Source organism: Pseudorasbora parva, chromosome 16 (assembly GCF_024679245.1).
Source record: "Pseudorasbora parva isolate DD20220531a chromosome 16, ASM2467924v1, whole genome shotgun sequence".
Lineage (NCBI taxonomy): Eukaryota > Metazoa > Chordata > Actinopteri > Cypriniformes > Gobionidae > Pseudorasbora > Pseudorasbora parva.
The window spans coordinates 10219918-10239416 of record NC_090187.1 but is presented as its reverse complement, the minus strand read 5'-3'; the positions used below and the strand labels follow the sequence as shown (position 1 = coordinate 10239416).

The following is a 19499-nucleotide window of genomic DNA, read 5'->3' as shown; positions in this document are numbered from 1 at the left end:
TTCAGTTCTGAAACTTACAGGATATTCTTATAGTATGATGACTTATATGCCAAAAGCTCAAGGAAAATTTGATTCCTCAGTTCATGGCCCCTTTAGTATGTTATGAATATGAGTTAAACTACTGGTTAAACTACTAATTACCAAGAAATCAACTTGGACTATATATATTGACCAAGGGCCAGTGAATAACATGACCTGAACATATATGTTCAGGTCATGTTATTCACTGGCCCTTGGTCACCGCACATTTTCTAAATGCCCTGTAGTTTGAGTATTTACATGTCACCTCTGCCCTCTTAGGGTCACATCAAAGTTCACACCTGCTTTTCTCTCTCTCAGGGCCTCTAAAAGCACTTTCCCACCATCCTCTCCGATGTGATTCTCACCAAGGTCCAGTTCGGTCAGGTGACTGGAGAACTTTACTAGACTGAAAGACATTATAGACACATGTCCAGTACAATGAGACAGCTCATGTGATTAGGATCAACTGTTCAGACATATGGTAAAAATATGTACTTTTGGCCAATCTAAACTTAAGTCTACCAAAATAATCCATACAAACATGTTGAGAAATACTAACAGCTGTAAATAATTGCAAATGCTGACAGAGGGTATTTTAATCAGTGTTAATTAACAATATTCAGTGAGTCGCCAAAGAAATCAGTTTCTGGTTCAAATATAAGCCAATGTTGTTCTGCTCCAAAAACAATCTTAGTTTAGTTGGCCATTTTCAATTTTTGTTTTGTTCTACAGAAAGCCAAGTATCAGCATAACTACAACAGCCTATTGTGCTTTTCTGCTGTGCAACCAAATTGCTGTTCTAAACAGAAATAACAAATATATGAATTTTTGAGTCATTTAATATTTCCTATGATAATGTAGCCTAACGGGGTCATAGTTCTATTCAGAATATGAGTCTGATGAAACTGCTCTATTGGGCTGTGATTATGGGGCGTGTTTCAACCGAACCAGGAAAGACCTCAATTGGATAGAGCTACAACCAATCAGAGGAACGAAGCGACGCCTTTTTCAAATGTCAACATAGTTCAACTTCACTGTGTTGCCAAGTCCGCGTTTTTTTATCGGCGGGATGTTTTCTATGTCTGCGGGTTAAAGCGACTATTATGTGATGACTACACAACCTTGCCAAAATAACACACATTTTACCCCCCAAACGACATTTTTTTCCCCAGAGAACCCCCAGAGAAGCTATTGTTTTGGGCTAGTAGTTGGCGGGTTTTGTAGTAAAAACTTGGCAACCCTGTTTGCTCGCACGCTGGAATAAACGATCTTTGACGGTGTTGTAAAAAAAAAAAAAAAAAAAATTTAATTTTACACAGAGTACTTACCCAACATGATCATCATTTCAGAGAGAAATGGTGAAGGTAAATGCATATTCGTAAGGATTTGTAATCTGTCAAATATAATCCAAGCCCCTTTGATGACGTGCATTATTACGTTACTGTTGATCATCTGTCCGTCATCGTCTAAAGCCCGCCCTGATGATTTCATTGGCCCTGAACAGTTTCTGTTCGGGGATTGTTACTCCTCTATGGATCGAGGCCAGACCGAACCGCCCGACCAGGGTCGGCGTTTGCTATAGGCAAACTAGGCGGTTGCCTAGGGCGACAATTGTGTTAGGGGCGCAAGCGCGCTCTAGTGCTGCCCATTACTTCCCATTAAGCAAAGAATCTCAACAAGCAAAATACAACATAATGTTTATTAAACATGATCATCATAGGGCACCCCCTCAGTCACACATTTAATTACTTATCAACCTGATAATTAGATTAAATTGATGGTGATTAGGCCTGTCGCGATAGTCAATAAATCAATTAATCGCACGATAAATAAAATGAGCTCGATAATTTTTCCGGCCGCGATAATTTCCATTTGTATGCTTGTATGGTTTCCTCGTCTCTCTCGTTGACTGCGCGCACGCAGGATTTTTTTGGGGAGATGTTTAAACTCGAACGCGCAGACCGGGTGCCGGTTCAGTCTTTGTGTGCTAAAAAAGGCACATAAGTTCCTGTAGAGATAGCAATACACATTCTCCTTTTTTTGCTAAATAAATGAAAAGCATGTCATCAATTTCTTCTCTCTTTCTGTATCAAAATCTCACCAAGCTTTTCTCAGAGATGGTCAAGTTGTTTGAGCATGATTACATGATATAACTTTATTTTTTAATGCTGTATCCTAAATTGTTGATAATTAAGTTATATATCACATGCTAAAGTAAATTTCTGGAGTTTTAACGATTAAAAAAACCCCAAAAAAACAAGAACCGTACAGAACCGAACCGTGGGTTTTGTGAACCGTGCCACCCCTAATATGCACCTCATCTGTTGAACTTTTCATCCATTTTATTTATTGTTTTTGGTCTTTTGTTCATTTATTGTAGATATTTTAAATGTTTTCCCTTTTCAGTGTTAAGTAGTCTTTAGAAATAAAAGTTTATTGATCTCTGAAAAAATGTACCTGCATTATTATGCCATTATCATTATTTTAGATGAAAATGGTCTCAGAACGACAATATTATCGTTTATCGCAATAATTTCTTGGCTAATTTATCGTCCAGCAAAATTTGTTATCGTGACAGGCCTAATGGTGATTATTGATTATTGGTTCAGGCTAGGTCAGGCAAGTGCTCATTTTGCGCATTCATCAAAAATGAGGCGTCTAAACCCGCGGGTGTACAGGGACGGAAAAAGAGAAAGAAAGAAAGGAAGAAAATTGAAAGAAAGCCCAGTATAGAGGTTAGTCGTCAAACAAAATAAAATTACTTAGTATTATCAATATTATCAACTAATAATTATTTTATAAAAATTATTAATATAGTCACTAAGCTATCACTTGCTAGTTTTTTACAATAATCTACAATAACCTACATGGATGTCATTTAAATATCAAAAGTCCAGTTCGTTATAAATATGGATAACTTATGCATGTTAGTTATGAAAAGTACAAATGCTCTCTACATAGGCGTCAGAAGCAAATAAAAAGTGGGGCCTCTTTTTTTGAGGATATGGCATCTATCGAGTAACGATAGATGCCATATTATTTACATTAAACACAAATATGCTGTGGTTTACTTAAAGATTGATTGGGCCAGACAAAATTACGGAAATCATCAAATTCTCTACAGTGGCTGTAGTGTAGGGGTAAGACGCATGTCATCAAGTTTTGACGCAAAACGATCAGAGGTTCGAATCCGCCTTTTGCCACACTCGCTTTATTACCTTTTTCCATCACATATCAGATCGGAAAGGCATTTATTTTCAATAAAAAGTGAGAAAATATTAGAAAAGTGGAAATAAAGTGTCTAACGTGTTTAATAATAAGTGCTTCTCGGTTAGGGGTAGGCCTAGGTAAACAGACGTGTGCTGAATTAGAGACGATCAAATTGTAACCTTAAAATTTTGTGGGCGGGGCTAAGTTCGGCTGGCATTCAGGCTAACGATAATGGTCATAAATTATAACATTTACATAAGAAAGGGAAACACATTTACATTCAAATGGTAATTACTCAGAACACCAACGTGTATCTATAAACTACTTAAATAATTTGGATTCAATCAGATTTATGGAATAGAAACTGCTGTTTGTGTGTCTGTTACAATTTGCATTACATTGAACAGGCGTTTTTATTTAAACAATAGGTGTGTATTTTGTTACGTCATGTTTCTGCTGTGCAGCTGTAAGTGATTTAATCTGTTCATATGGACATTAAAATAAATAAGACCTGCAGAAATGTTGCAGATTCTTGTTTAAAGCAGAATGCAGAGTGTTTTGCTGTTCAGATAGCAATGCATAACCAGTAATGCATGGTTTGCCTTTAAGACAATGTGAAAATGTTCAGTTCATTCATGTTGGACTTGTTCAGAGGGTGAAGGGAAATGCTGTTTTTTTAATAGCTACTACTTATTTAATGGCTACTATGCGGTTAAACATATTACCCGCATCAATACCTGTTTAGAAACTATGTAGATGTATGAGCGACTATGAGATCAGCAATCTGACAGAAGATGAGATATCACATGGGCAAAATATCACCCTGAGAACTGAAAAGCAGAAGGTAAATGTCTTATACTAACTAGGCCAACCATTATTGAATCTGACATACGTGCATAAAAGATCATGGTGATGTTATCCAGGCTGAGGAGAAAACGGAAGTATCGGGTACAAAGCTAAATCTGTTCTGTAAATCTGTATGTGCTTAGAGAACCCATATGAAAAGAAGTGTGCTTACCTGTAATGTACTTCAGAACTTAAAATTATATATTTAAAACACTGTACCTGCAGATTATATAATATTAAAGAAATAAAATGCCTCTCAACTATACTTCAAGAGTAAAATTTGATGACACACTTAAGTATTTTAGCTTTCAGTATGAATATGGTAGCCCTAAAGGGATAGTTCACCCAAAAATGACAATTTTCTATGATTTACTCACCCTCAAGTCATAGGTGTATATGACATTCTTCTTTCAGACGAATAAAAGTTGATTTATATTAAAAAAGTCCTGGCTAAGTCAAGCTTTCTAATGGCAGTTTGATTGTTTCTCTTTTTTTTGAAGCCCATAAAAATGCATCTGTCTGTCAAATAACGTACTCCACATGACTACGGGAGGTTGATAAATCCCTTTAGAAGTGAATTGATGCTTTTGTGTAAGGAAAATATTCATATTTAAAACTTTTAAATATAGATATTTTTCTTACACAAATGCAACAATTTGCTTCAATAGGGCTTTATTAACCCCCGGAGTCATGTGGAGTACGTTATTTGACAGACAGATGCATTTTTTGGGCTTCATAAACAGAGCAATAATTACCATTATAAAGCTTGGATTAGCCAGGACTTTTGAAATATACAGTAACTCTGATTGTATTCGTCTGAAAGAAGAATGTCATGTACACCTATGATGACTTGAGGGTAAGTAAATCATGGGCTAATTTTTATTTTTGGGTAAACTATCCCTTTAAGGTTATGAATAAGCTGGTATGTTCCAAAACAATGACAACATTTGTATTTAGGATATAAGCATTTAAAACATACAGTCTATCACTTCCGCTTAAAAGGATGAGGTTTTTATAGCATCACTGCGGACTTCAGCTTTTCATCACATCTTTTGGTCAATCAAATGCTCTGTAGAATCTGAAGCATCCCGCCCCCTATATAAACGCTAAATCTGCAGCTGAAATCGGTCGCTTGTTCACAGATTTACTTTTTGTGAGTGGTACATGGTGCACTATTTAAGGGATAGGGAATGATTCAGACAGTGTAAATATGCTTCCAGTTGAGGCAAATGAAGTCTGGTTTTACATTAATTTCATGCACATCATCGATGCACCGCACACACACAGGCTAGATCCGAAAACCTGGGCAGCTCACTTACTGCCTCGCTGTCTTATCAGGCAATGAAATTAGGCTGCATTAGCGCATGAAGGCACCTCACAAAACTAATTCAGGACAGACTACCGAGGCAGGATAGTGGTTTAATATGCTACAGTAAAACAGCATGAGCTTTGATAAATAAATAATTAATTTACAAAATTATTAATAACATCTTAAATACTAAAATATGCATGTTGCGCCTGTGAGTTCATGAAGTGTGCTTGCACTTAGCCTATAAGATGCAGTTGTGTGATAGATAAACAGCAGCGATGCAAAATCCTGGGAATTTTCTGACTCATTGACACGGGAGAGAACACACCATAAGAAACTGTCAGTAGAGATAGTGTAGGGCAGGGGGCTCCAATCCTGGTCTCAGAGGGCTACCACCCTGCAGATTTTAGCTCCAACCTGAATCAAACACACCTGATACAGCTAATAATGGTGTTAAGGGCTGCTTGATAATTACAGACAGGTGCGTTGGAGCTAGCCTGGTCTTACCAGACTGGTGTACATTTCATTTGTACATAGAGTCTGGCCAATCTCCACTGACAAGGGTTTATTTCCACGAAGGTGGGCCCTCTGTTGAGGTTTAAAACTATTGGATCTGCCCTGAGCCACTCTGGATCTGGCATAATCGATAACGTTTGGTCGTGACGTATGTCATGCGCCCTTCGCCTGTTTCACACAAATCTGACAACATAAATGCGCACTTGTGCATGCCACCTGAGTGATAAAATCATAGGATAAAACCTAAAACTCGTGCATTCGGATTGTGATTTATTCACGCCACGATGGAGGGGAGAGTTTTGTGATCGGGAATGCGCCCCTCGTGGTCCGTAACATGATTATATGCTGGAAATAAAATGTCATATGCTTGGTATGATAATAAATGCTGCTATAAATAACGAACCAATTCAAATGTTTACGTTGTTCTTTTATTTTCATTTGTTTCAGCGGTGATGAAATATATTGCTCTTGTAAATACATACCAGCATTTTAAAGAAATATAAATGCATCCAAATAACAGCAAAGCAACCGTATGGTGCTCTGCAGTGGTCAAAAATGATTATAAACAGTGAATTTTGAAGTGATATATTCTTGAAAACTCAGAGATGTGGATTCGGACAGCTATCACATCACCACACGACCTTGCGTTTGTCAAAAGCAGTAGGTAACTCGGCCAGGGATTTTTACACGGGTGGTGAGAGACGGACGGCAATAAAATAACTGACCAGTCCCTGTAACTTAAATGATGACAATACCTTCAGACCCCACGAGAAACAATTACCATCCGAATAGAGCTTCAGCAACTCCTTCACCACTAACTGAGCTGAAAAAAATCAAACTTCTCCTGAATTCACCCTGTTGGGGAGGAGGGCCACAACATCATGGCCACCAACAAACCCCAGCAAAGATTGTTCTTGCACCGGCTTTGACTTCTGGATATTTGGCAGCGGTGCCACAACGGAATGAATGGTTTCGTTCGCATCTTTCTCCGCCGCCATTACCGAAGTACAACTCAAACTAGCGCTCATCATCAACGTCATCGTTCTCAGCCACTCCCTATGTTCGCTGATTGGACCGGTAAAAATTTGTTTCTTAGAGAAAACCTAAGAATACACCCCAGTCTTAGATGTAGTACTGAAGGAACATGAAAATTGAGTGAAAGTATGTAGGAGGGCAGAGCCAGGCTATGTTGGAGCAGGGTTGGCACTAAAATCTGCAGGACGGTAGCCCTTCAGTAGCAGGGTTTGACACCCCTGGTGTAGGGTTATGGTGCGTGGCATTAAGTTTTGATGCAAGTCAACCTGAGGTTCGAATTCGACTTTTGCCGAACTCGCTCTACTTCCCTTTCCCATTTTCCCATTCGCACTTGATTATAATTCATCTGTACTGTTATTCAATAATATTAAGTATATTTAAATGTAATTGCAACTTTACTGCAAATATATTTTTATACATTTTTACATTCAATATTAGTTTACCATAAATGCTTGTTGTCTACACTTTAACCATATTTCAAAATACAACAGAAGCAAATAAAATGCAATTAAAGGAACACTCCACTTTTTAAAAACATAGGCTCATTTTCCAAATCCCTTAGAGTTAAAAAGTTGAGTTTTACCGTTTTTTTAATCTATTCAGTCGATCTCTGTATCTGGCGGTAGCACTTTTAGTGTAGCTTAGCATACATCATTGAATCAGATTAGACCATTAGCATCGCTCTCAAAAATGACTAAAGACTTTATTATTTCAAAGATAATATTTGCAAAGATAACATTACTATTCTGTAGTTACATCGTGTACTAAGACCAACGGAAAATTAAAAGTTTTGATTTTTAGACCGATTATAGACTATTCTCTCATTCCTGTGTAATAATCAGGGAACTTTGCTGCCATGCAATGGGTGCAGCAGTGCAGTGATATTACGCAGAAAATAATACCTAGCTATATCGGCCTAAAGAAATTGTGTGTTTTTCATTTTCCGTTGGTCTTAGTACACGATGTAACTACAGAAGAGTCAAGTTTTAAATAGGAAAATATAGTAAAAGTCTTTTGAGTGCGATGCTAATGGTCTAATCCGATTCAATGATGTATGCTAAGCTATACTAAAAGTGCTACTGCTAGATACAGAGATCGGCTGAATGGATTCAAAAATGGTAAAACTCAACTGTTTAACTCTAAGGGACTTGGAAAATGAGCCTATTTTCAACAAAAAGTGGAGTGTTCCTTTAAGAGTCCGAAAATATCACATTACATACAGTGCATTTCTTTTTCACTGCAGAATGCAGAACAGAAAAAGAAGGGACAAATTGGATTTAGCTAATAGGCCTATCTGAATGGAACATCAAATTCCTTAACTGTCAAACAGAGAGGATTGAAGGTCTTGGCCAAATCCAGACATGACATTAACATCCTGCCAAACATCAGACTGGGAATATACAGCCACAAAAGTCTATCTCATATGACCAGTCAATTCTGAATAGACTAACTGTTGACAAACAGACTTAACTGAAAGAGATTTAGTTTGACCTCCATTTAGTCCTCAACTGTCCCCTGATGCCGCTGGTGTTTGTAATGAATTGAGTCTTGTGCTTGAACAGTTTAATTGCAGTCAGCGAGTCATTTTTCTGAAATAGCATGCATAAAATGTCAGCCAATAGGGGTTGATACTATAGGATGCCATTTTAGTGTGGTTCCAAAGTGTTTATTCATAGCTCCGTTGATTGGCTAAAAAGCTAAACAAATTAAGTGCCCAATAGAAAAGATAGCAGCATGCAGGTCACATACTTCCCTGGGCATGCACAGCCAAGCAAAGCAAATGCCATTGAGATGATTGGGAATGCTAATTAATGGTACAGGTTTTCAGACTGAGAACGTATGGTTGAAGGGTCAAGGCTAATACACACTGCAAAAAGTGATTTTCTTACTCTCTATTTCTGTCTTGTTTTCCAGTACAAATATCTAAACATTCTTAAATAAATAACTAGACCGGGACAAACAAGTAATGCAAAATTAACATCCTAGTAACTACTATTAACTTACAAGAAACCCTGATTAACAAATTAGTAAGTAGTAGCACTCAGTTTAAAGAGGTAGTTCGCTATTAAAGGCCCACTGAAGTGCCTTGAAGCGCACCGCATTATTCAATGTGTTGACGTGATTTCCCCTGAAACGGCTCCAGCTGTTAGCAGCTCCTCCCCTTTTTTGAAACAGCCAATAGCGTTTCGTTAATATACAGTTTGACTAGAGCGCAAGAGCGGACCTTCTCTCCTCCATATCACTTTGAAATGCAGCATTCTGTGCAGAATTCAAATGGGACGATATGTTTGTTGTCTGCGCGGACTTGCGCATATGATCGCGCTGCGCTCTCGTGTCTGTTGTCTAACTTTAGACCAGAGCCGTTGGGGTGTGTGCGCTGCTGTGGTGTGTAAAAGTAACGTGAAAACAGACTTTATTCACCTCAAATGAAAGCATATTTACACTGAATTGTTTCCTATCACATATAGTGTGCTATGTGCCTTTCACTATGTAGAAATTAGTAAATGTGTGTTAACTGACCGATTTCAGCTTCAGCAGTGTAGGAGGCGGGCTTTAGATTCTAGAGCGCATTCTGATTGGACAGAAGATTTGACGAGAAAGTGAAGTCTGCGATGATGTCACCAAAATCTGAGATTCGTTTTAGCGGAAGTGGGAGACTGTAAATTTTGAATGCTTATATCTCCTGCAAATTTTGGAACATACCAGCTTATTCATATTTTTAAGGCTAACACAGTCATACTAAAAGCTAAAAAACGTACATTTGATTTCAGTGGACCTTTAACTAATCCGTGACTACTTTTTTTCAATAATAAGAATTACTATGTACAGGTTCATAATTCATGTGAATAATGCATAATGTATAATTCATTCTAAATTTAAGATCACATTAACCCACTAGTACTGACTCAATTACCAAATCCTTCAGAAGGAATTACTAACAGCATTCTGACTGAAGTGAAAAGCTTGACAACTCTCTAATCTGGATAAAGTCATTGTAAGCTTTTGAGGTTTTGGTAAGGTTTTGGAGAGTAATGACTCAAATGGAATTACTAATTATTTGGAAAAGTATTTTGAAGTGAAGTTCATGGTAACTCACTACACAGCACAATCCCTGTGTTAAATTTAATACTGCTCAGAGCACATATGGGCTCACTCTAAAGAGAGTAAAAGTGAATTAGATAAATAATTGATTAAGGGATGATTGCCCATTAGTGGTGAGACCTGATGATAATGAGCATAATCACTGAAGGAAAGAGAAACACAAGAACTAATGCTGCGTTCCAGGCAGGTTTTTGAGCCCGTAAGTTACGAATTCAAACCACAACTAATGACTTTCCAGGCAAAGTCACGGCAAACTGCCTGGCATAAGAAATTGTGGTAGCCCGATGTAAACAAATCATGGCGGACCGCTCAGGCTTATGCTCATTTACAATCATTCTGCCAAAGGTGCTTACTCCTATTTGAGTGAAACAGAGGAGAATAAATGCTGCATAAGACAAGATATAGCTGTTATACCTTTTATTTTATGTTATTTGTAAAATGCCGTGTATGACTTCCATAAACACAGCATCCGTAGGGGCTGCCAATGATGTTTTGCGGGTTATGTGACATCAGTGCACGTAACTGGGAGTACATCGATCTAGTACAAGTGGCATAACTGACTTCAGCCACAGCCTTAGATGAAATCAACTGAAGATAAAATAAGACATTAAATATCTCAAGATGTCAGCAGAGGAGTAATAAACAACTCCACAAACATCATTAACAGCTTCACGCATTACTGAACAGATTGACTTATTTGGCTTTAGATGTTTTAGCCTTAGGTTTAGATGTTGACTTTTTTTTACTAAAAATGTTTATGGTGATCAGTGTTTCCTTTAGTTGCGCAGTTTGACTCTTGGCTTTTTATGTGAGTTGGTGGTTGTTGTAACAGTGTTTACCTAAACAATTTTTTTTTTCTACAAAGAAAGCCAAAACAAAGATGATCAAGTGATAGTTTTTATAATCATAAGGTAGAATCAAGGATTTCCTAATTTCATCACAGACCAAAAGTGGTAATTCATTATTAATAAATGATTTTCACCTTTCTTGGCACAGATCAGATATTACATTTTTTATTTTTTAATACAGAGGATTATTATTATTATTATGCATTTTATTTATAGGCACCTTTCATGGCACTCAGTGACACCCTACAAGTTCACACACACAACATTTTTTTTTTTTTTAACTGACGACAATAACATTAAAATCAAATAAAAGCCTGCCTAAACATGAGTTAAGACGAGTTTTGAAAACTGAAAGACTTTAACTTTTGCAAACATCTGGGAAGCAAGTTCCATAAATGAGGAGCCGCGTAACTAAAAGCTTGTGACCCCATGGAAGTTGTGTGTGTTGTAGAACAAGAGTAGCCAATCTTTGAGTGCGGGAAGGTGTGTATATATGAAGAAGACGAAGGAGCCAAACTATTAAAGGGGTACTTGAATCTGTATTTAAACTGGGTAATTAATGTAGTAGAAATGTGAAATTATTTTTGAATTTGGTGCTTTCTAGACTGAGAAAAGACAAGAAAGTGTATTTTTGTCTCATGGGGATGAAAGACAACAATTCCTGGAATGCTTCGCTGCCCTGTGAGGCCATTCCCAAAGTCACCGCTACTGGATTACTGTGACTGAGTTGGAGAAGACACTACAATTAAATACTGAACGTGTCTGTTCAATATAATGAGTAAGTCGCCGCGCAAGTGTCACAGCACAAACGCTGCAGGAGTCAAATTACGTTTACTGTGATGAATGAGCTGAATGAGCTCTCCTGATGATTCAAGAACGATTTTTGCCAATTCAATTCCTGATGATTCAAGAAGAACGATTTTTGCCAATTCGATTCGAGACGATTCACATCAAAATTCGATACGATTGGATTCAATCGATTTGATTATGCATTTCTTAGAAGCATTCATAGGATTATTAAAATGCTTCCCCTTATGCGTCTTAGTCAGGGTGTGAATTAAGCCTAGTTCACACTGCCCGATTTTTGCCCCGATTTTGAGTCGCCGATAGGTTTTGCGAAATCGCCGACAAATGCCCGAGATCACAGGCAAATCGGTGCTCGTGCACGCGAGTGACAATCACGCAGTGTGAATAATCAAAGACGCGATCAGAGAGAATCGCTGACGCCGGTGAGATATTTGGCATGCTAAATATCTGGAGCTGTCGGCGATTCAAACTCCTGCTGTGTGAACAGCGTTCTGACTGAAAATTACATCGGCGATGACCGAAAGCCAATGAAAGAGTGAGATACAGGGCAGCAGGACGTTCAGGGAGGAGTTATAGAGCAGAATATCAGTATTTTAATAGATATATTTACAATTCTATCAAACAGAAACAAAGCCCATACATTTGCACATCCAGCCACAGCAGCAGCACATTACAAAATTATTTATTTACCTCAAACTGTTTTTGCAGAACAAAATCCTGTCTCCCTCTGTCTCTCCAACAATTTCTTCCGCCATAATCTTTTTTCTTTTTCTCCACAAATCAGCGCACATACAATTTGAAGCAAACTTTGTGCAGTTTATCATTTTTAATAACAATTCCAAGTCTCGCACGAGAACTCCGGTCTGACGCACGTGTGATCTCGCGTTGTTTACTTGTCACATCGCACGTGTTTGGGAAATGTAGTTTGCGCACCGGAGATAGAGAGAGTTGTCGGCGATTCTTCCTCTTGTTCAGTCATGCAGTGTGAACTCCTCTGTCGTCAAACCAACGTGCAGTGTGAACACAGCAGTGACTGAATGATACCCCAGATAGTCATGCAGTGTGAATAGAGCAGTGACCCGACGAGTTTGAAAATCGTGCAGTCTGAACTAGGCTTTACACAGCAGCCTTCAGAGGTCAGAGAGTGGCCACCACCCCAGTAACACTTTACAATAAGGTTCATTAGTAAGCATGAACTAATAATGAACTGCATTATTAAAATCTGGGTAACATTAGTTAATGCACATATGAACTAACATGAAAAAACCATGAACAGTTGGATTTTTATTAATTAATGTTAACGAAGATGAACTAATGCTGAACAGAGGTGTTGTTCATGGTTAGTTTAACTAATGAATTAACGTATGAAACAATGCAAAGTGTTACCAAAAAAATACACACACAGACACAAAAAACAGTTACACTTTACAATAAGGTTTCATTAGTTACCATTAGTTAATGTATTGACTAACATGAACTAACCATGAGCGGTACATTTGTTACTGTATTTGTAAATCTTTGTTAAGAAAAGAAAATGGACAAAAACATTTGTCAACTGTTAACATCAATGTTTATATTATTACTTTATTGTTTTATTATAAATACACACTTTACTTTAATAGCCTTTAATAGCCTTTACTTTAATAAAGAAATGTAAATAAGCCAAAATTTTAAAAGGCTTTAAAAGTATTGTTAGTTAATGCTAACTATTGTGTGTGACAGTGTTAATGGCTACACAACCTTATTAAAGTGTTCCAGGCATTAAACATGCAATGCTTCCATTCCAAAAGCTTTCTTTGTTCTATTTATATGGAACATTTTCCTTATAATGATTCTGAAAGTAAACGCGCCTGTTGCTATAGTATCGAAGCAACTTTAATGTGCCTCTGAATTAATAGATAAAATGCACAATCTTGTTTCAGTGTTGGTAATGTTGTAGTTACATTAGCAGTTTGCTTCTTCAGTTAAACTAAGTTAAATTTCATGTATCATTCATCAGAACTGTGCGTATGCATTTACAAATGTGTTTGCTCTGTCCATGAAATAAATGTTTTCGTCTTGAATATGCAGGGTTTTACTTCAATAGTTCAGGTATATGGGGGTATTATTGTTGCTTTATTCCAAACAAATATATTGTTATCCACAAATAAATGTAAAGTGATTCACAAAAAATAAATAATTTCACAAATCAATAGAATGAGATCCACAAATATATGCAAGTGTTTCACAAAAATATATAAGATTCACAAATAAATACAATGACATTTGTGAATAACAAAGTTGCATTCATTTGTGAATCGCTTCCTGTGCATTCGTAGCCTGACAAGCCAGACCCACATCAAGATGTTTGGTCTGGAAACTCACCATAGACAGGGCTCAATCTGAGGGGCGGGATAAACGGTTGTCTTTCAAACTCTCTCTGCACGCGATAGGATAGTGCTACACCAACCAGAGCAACGAAGGTGAAACAGAGCTTGTTGATAGATTAAACATTCACCGTATCCGGTCAGCTAAACTCCGAACACATCTTCTCTTTTTAAGAATGACTTCAGTGCCGTTCTTTGTTCTTTTCTCAGAGAAGCAAGCGCAACTCAGCCGTCGTCATTATGGCCCCACCCGCCGACTCTATACACGATGTGATTGGCCCGTCCAGATTGAGAGGAATACAGCTCAGACGGGTATTGAGAGTTGCTAGACGACACTTGGGGGCAGATTAAATTTGCTGCCGCTAGGGTGCGTCTAGATTTCTAGGCTAGTACATTCGTGGATCTCTTGCACATTTGTAAATCGCATGGATTTTGAAACATTTCTAGCAAACAAATCCACAAATAGGTAGACTCCACCCACCGTCTGCTTAAGCCAATCAGATAATGGCCATATTGTGCTGACCAATCGTAGCACGTTCTCGCTCCAACCAATAACGTTTTGGCCAGTGCCGCTGAAAAACAGAGTTACGACCACTGACCGAAAGGAACGATTCATGATTCAAAATACATGTTTCAAGATCGATGCATAGGTATGCATAGTCAGGATTTGTAATTGATGCATCGAGAAAACGAGTGAATCGTTACACCCCTATATTTTATGTATACTGAGCTCTTTACATTGTTAAAGCCTTGGTGCTCACCGAACACGTCATTAATGATATAAAACTCGGGATGAGTTTTCTTGTGTGCATCCATTTTTAGCACGCTTTGTCTATCGTACAGTCTGATGTTAATGACAACTGAGATCTTACAGTGGGACATGGCTTACAGCGGGGATCAGCCTGACAAGCAACATTCCCAAACGATTTTGAAAAATCGCACAGTGTGCAGGACCCATTAATGTCTTCTTTCATCTTCATTTGATTTCATCTAAAGCCCCGTTTCCATCAAAATTACCCGGAACAATTTGTAGCAGGAACTTTTTTACAGGAACTTTTCTCCCCCCCAGACCTGCAACTGTCTGCGTTTCGACCGCAATCTAAAGTTCTGAGAAGATTAGGCAAATTAGTCCGATAGGACTGCGCGTGACTGTTCCTCCAAGTCAGTGAAGGACATGTCTTACTGCAGTAATCATTTTTGTGTGTACCGATTGAAAGATGGACTATTTACATGAGATGTTATCTAAACCGATCTGTTGTTTACATCTGATGACTTTCAAGCACAATTATTTTGTCACATGCAGTTTGTCTGCGCATCAAAAATGTCAACGCTGTTTTCTCCAGCAGCTGGAGTGTGTTTACTGTAGCCATAGCAACTCTTAAACTGCCTGGGGCAATATACGCGGTGTCATTACTCCAACATTATCTTCATAACTTACGAAATAAAAAGTTTACCCCTCCGAAAAATTAACTTTCCTCTCTTGTCAACATGAGCGCGGCGCGCGCCGTCACGTCATGTAAGGACGCACACTTAAAAGTAATCGGTCAGGTCGTTTACATGGTGAAAAAAAATGAATAACGAGTAAGGAAGAGATTCGAGCTGTGCTGCTTTTGCTGGTTATGTATAGGTTTACTAAAGAGGTAATTAACAACGACAGAAAAGAGCACTAATATGCAGATTCAGCAGCATGCAGCATATTCAGAAAGCTTGTAAAGCTAGATTTAAAATGACAATGTATATTATTATCAGCTATTACAGACATTGCACGTGAGATGGCTGAGACGAACGTGGCGCGCGCCATCAGACAGAGCAAGACTGATATTTACTGAACGACACTGAACCTCGCAAGACTTTTAAAAATGCCCGTTAAAATAAAATGCTGCTTGATCTAAACCAATCAGCATGTTCAGCGCCCAAGTCCCGCCCTCGAAAGTTCCTGAACTTTGAAAAAGTACTACCTCGCGAGCAGGGCCGTTTGGAGGGGGAAATATTTACCCGGAACTTCATTTAGACCCTGGTTCCTGCGGTCTAAACACACGAAGTACCACCCAAAGTTCCTGGTTCCTGGGTAAAGTTCCTGCGGTGGAAACGGGGCTTAAGGCTGTGGCTGAATTCAGTTAGTTCTTGTGTTTCTCTTTTTTCTGTTTTGTTGTTCCTCCTTCCTTTAGTGATTATGCACATTATCATCAGGTGTCACTACTAATGGTCAATCATCACTTCATCAATCAGTTATGTATCTAATTAACTTTAACACTGGCCATTTCTCAAAACCAAGTAGGCTACGCAAACTTTAGACTTGTCTCCTGACTCGAACTCCAGAGGAAGTCTGGTAATTCTGCAAACGGAACAGCAGCGTTCTTGATCACTCAGATCGCTCTGGCTACTCCGGTTATCGCTGTATTTGAGGCTATAATAAAACTAAATATGTTATAAAACACCACTCTGTCTATTTTCGTTTTCATAAAAAAAAAATCTTTAACATATTAATAGCCACACAAATGTAGCTCAGGCAACTCGTACACTGATTAGCTTCACTGCCTATTTCTAAACAAAAATAAATTAAAAAAACAACCATGCCTCTTTTGGTTTAGCTACGTTTTAAAAAATTATCTTCACTGTAATACAATTAAATATGACATAAACCATAACCCAGTTTTTTCTTTTTGTTAAATTTCTGTTTTGAACAAAGAAATAAATTAAACATCGCTCTGTCCTCATCCAAAACAAATAGCCAGGGAACAAATTATACATTCATGAGACCAAAGATCGCCCGTTAGATAAACACAAGGCAAATTATATCTCATGTTTAACCACTACAGAGACATCAGAGTCAGCGGCAGACGTCAGAAGGTCTAGCCAAGGTAAGGCTGCTCTCGGCGGGGTTAATGAGAGCTGAGCACTCACTGATCGACTGGATTTCACAAGTCTCCTTTCGATGAATCCTTGTTAAAAGGGGCAGATCAAGGATACATCCGGGGATTTGAACTGTACTTGGATAGATGTGAACTTTAAATTGGAAAAGTACTTGGGCAGCGACTGATGAAGTCGGAATTCAGAAGTCCATGAGAAGTCGGGATTCAGAAGTCCATGAGAAAACAAGTACAGACAAGAATGCATATTGAGAAACAGCTGCTACTTCAGTGTTACTGGGACCATATGTGCTCTGAGCAGTGTTGATTTAACACTGGGATTTTACTGTGTAGTAATGACTCAAGTGTCACCAAATCCGTCATAAGGAATTTCTACCCAAAATCTTACAAAAACCTCTTGTAATGACAGTCATATATTAGTAATTCCGGACCCACTTTATATTAGGTGGCCTTAACTACTGTGTAATAACATTGTAATTAATAATTTGATACAATGCACTTATTGTGTACATACATGTTTTTATATTGTACTTACATTTAAAAAAATACCTGCATGTAATTACGTCTGTAATTAATTTCTGTAGTTACATTTGTAATTACACAGTTGACACTTCCCTTACACCTAACCCTACCCTTAAACTTACCCATCCCACCACACCTGTGCCTAACTCTACCCGTATCCCACCTCAATATCAGCAAAGGTGCTTTGGCAATACAATTTGAACACAGTAAGTGCATTGTACTTCTTTTTTGATGTAATTACATAGTACTTAAGGCCACCTAATATAAAGTGGGGCCGTAATTCCTTCTGAAGAATTTGGTAATACATGATTTGTGGCATAATACATTATCACATTAATTATCCACCTCTAATAGTTCTTATTAGATCTCTGGGAGTTGTGAAAAAACAGCAGCAACTGATTAGTCAACTACCTCATTCGACTGAGCAATGTTACTCACTAATTCATAAATCAGTGTCTTGTTCCTTTGTTGACTACATTCTAAATAAGTTTATTTATTTACACATAAATTTATTTTGTCCTGTTTGTTTATGCAGGTCATTATGCAGCTCAGTGTGGGTTCATTTGTTCTCTCAGTTCTAAATCACAGCATTATTCATGATCATTCACCACATACGGCCTTTGTAAAGAAAAAGTGTCTTACCAAATGTAAATCAATATATTATTGCTTTATGTGAATAAGTAAGCACAATGATTCTCACATCGGTTTGAAGCAAAAACTCTAGGCAACATCACCCATTAGTCAAAAGTATTTTTCAAAAACCATGCATTAATGTTATTCTATCAAAAATACAAGCAAGTACATACAAGTTGCTCACATATAATGTTAGCCCAGTTTGTGCTGAATAAAATGTAATGACATTTTTTGGCATTAATGTTTATAAGCAACAAAAAAAGCACAAATGTCAGAGCATGTCACAACTTCTAAAGGCCCCAAAAACAGCTCAGACTTCAGAGGGTTAATAGTAGTTACTAGAATCCCAATATTGTGTGACTCATTTGTTCCTGTGTAGTTATTCATTAATGACAGAACAGTATTCTAAAGCATTACTGGAAGATACATTTAGTTGAAAAGCAAGATGTCACAGTCTTGTTTTCTAAATGTATCAAAATAAAAGTGATTTATGCTTAAATTGAGTGGCCATTAAATTGAGTGCCAATGGGGTGAGAAAAACAACAACTTGCCAAATTTCCTTTTGAAATTAGTTTATTTTTCTTGCCACATTGGCAGATATCTTCTATTTTATTTTTATAGCATACAAAAAAGTTGCTTAGAAATTAATTGTTAATTGTATTGGAAAACAATACTGTATTGGATATGTATTGTATTTTATTGTACTGTATTGGACTATTGGAAAATCAATAAAGAGTGAGAAAATCCCTTTTTGCAGTGCAGTAGTAGCTTTATCTGGTGCAAGTTAGCATTGCTTACAGCAGTTTTAAGCCTGTAAAAGCATTTAAACCATTTTATGTTCAAAAATGCATCAAATGTTGTTGACAATTCCAGTAGCCAAGAAAAGACAAATGACATTTTGGACAATATACTATACACAGTCAAGTACACTCACATGCAAAGGAGCTCCAAGAATCGAGTTAGTTGATTTGGTCCCTCCTTTCCTGAGTGATCGATGGAGTTATCAAACATGTGCAGCTTCTCTAGCCACGGGCCTCCTGCCGCACCAGGACCGCTCTTTGCTTTTTCTCTTTTCTTCTTCTTCTTTCCTAACCACACAAACATGTCATCCACAGCTGAGACTAATCTGACATCCATTAAAAAGACATGACTCACTACATCTTACCATTCATCAAGAGATAGAATTCATTTTTATGATAACACTGCATAAACAAGAAAATATAACTAAACTGGTAAATTAATTAAATAATTATGACTGAGAGACCTATACATTTAAACACAAACAGTGGAGAAGAGATGTCTGTCCCTTAGTTCTCTCATTGGCCTACAGAGTAGTGGAAAGGTTTTTGAGGAAACGGCAAAATGCTATTGGCCACACTGAGAATATGACAACCAGATTGTGAGACCAGCTTCA

General features: G+C 37.7%; 1 protein-coding gene across 3 annotated transcripts in view; it reads right to left on the bottom strand.

The window, feature by feature from the left end:
* Positions 1 to 19499, bottom strand: part of LOC137043273 (ribonuclease inhibitor) — a 38730-nt gene that overhangs the window by 4025 nt on the left and 15206 nt on the right. For 2 of the 3 annotated variants that reach the window (XM_067419476.1, XM_067419477.1), the window contains 2 exons: positions 19020 to 19173; positions 321 to 427 (listed from right to left, as the gene is read on the bottom strand). In XM_067419476.1, the coding sequence (XP_067275577.1) occupies positions 321 to 427; positions 19020 to 19173 (261 nt within the window). Of the gene's footprint in view, positions 1 to 320; positions 428 to 8459; positions 8527 to 19019; positions 19174 to 19499 lie in introns of those variants that run through there. The other variant, XM_067419478.1, reaches the window with a different exon arrangement.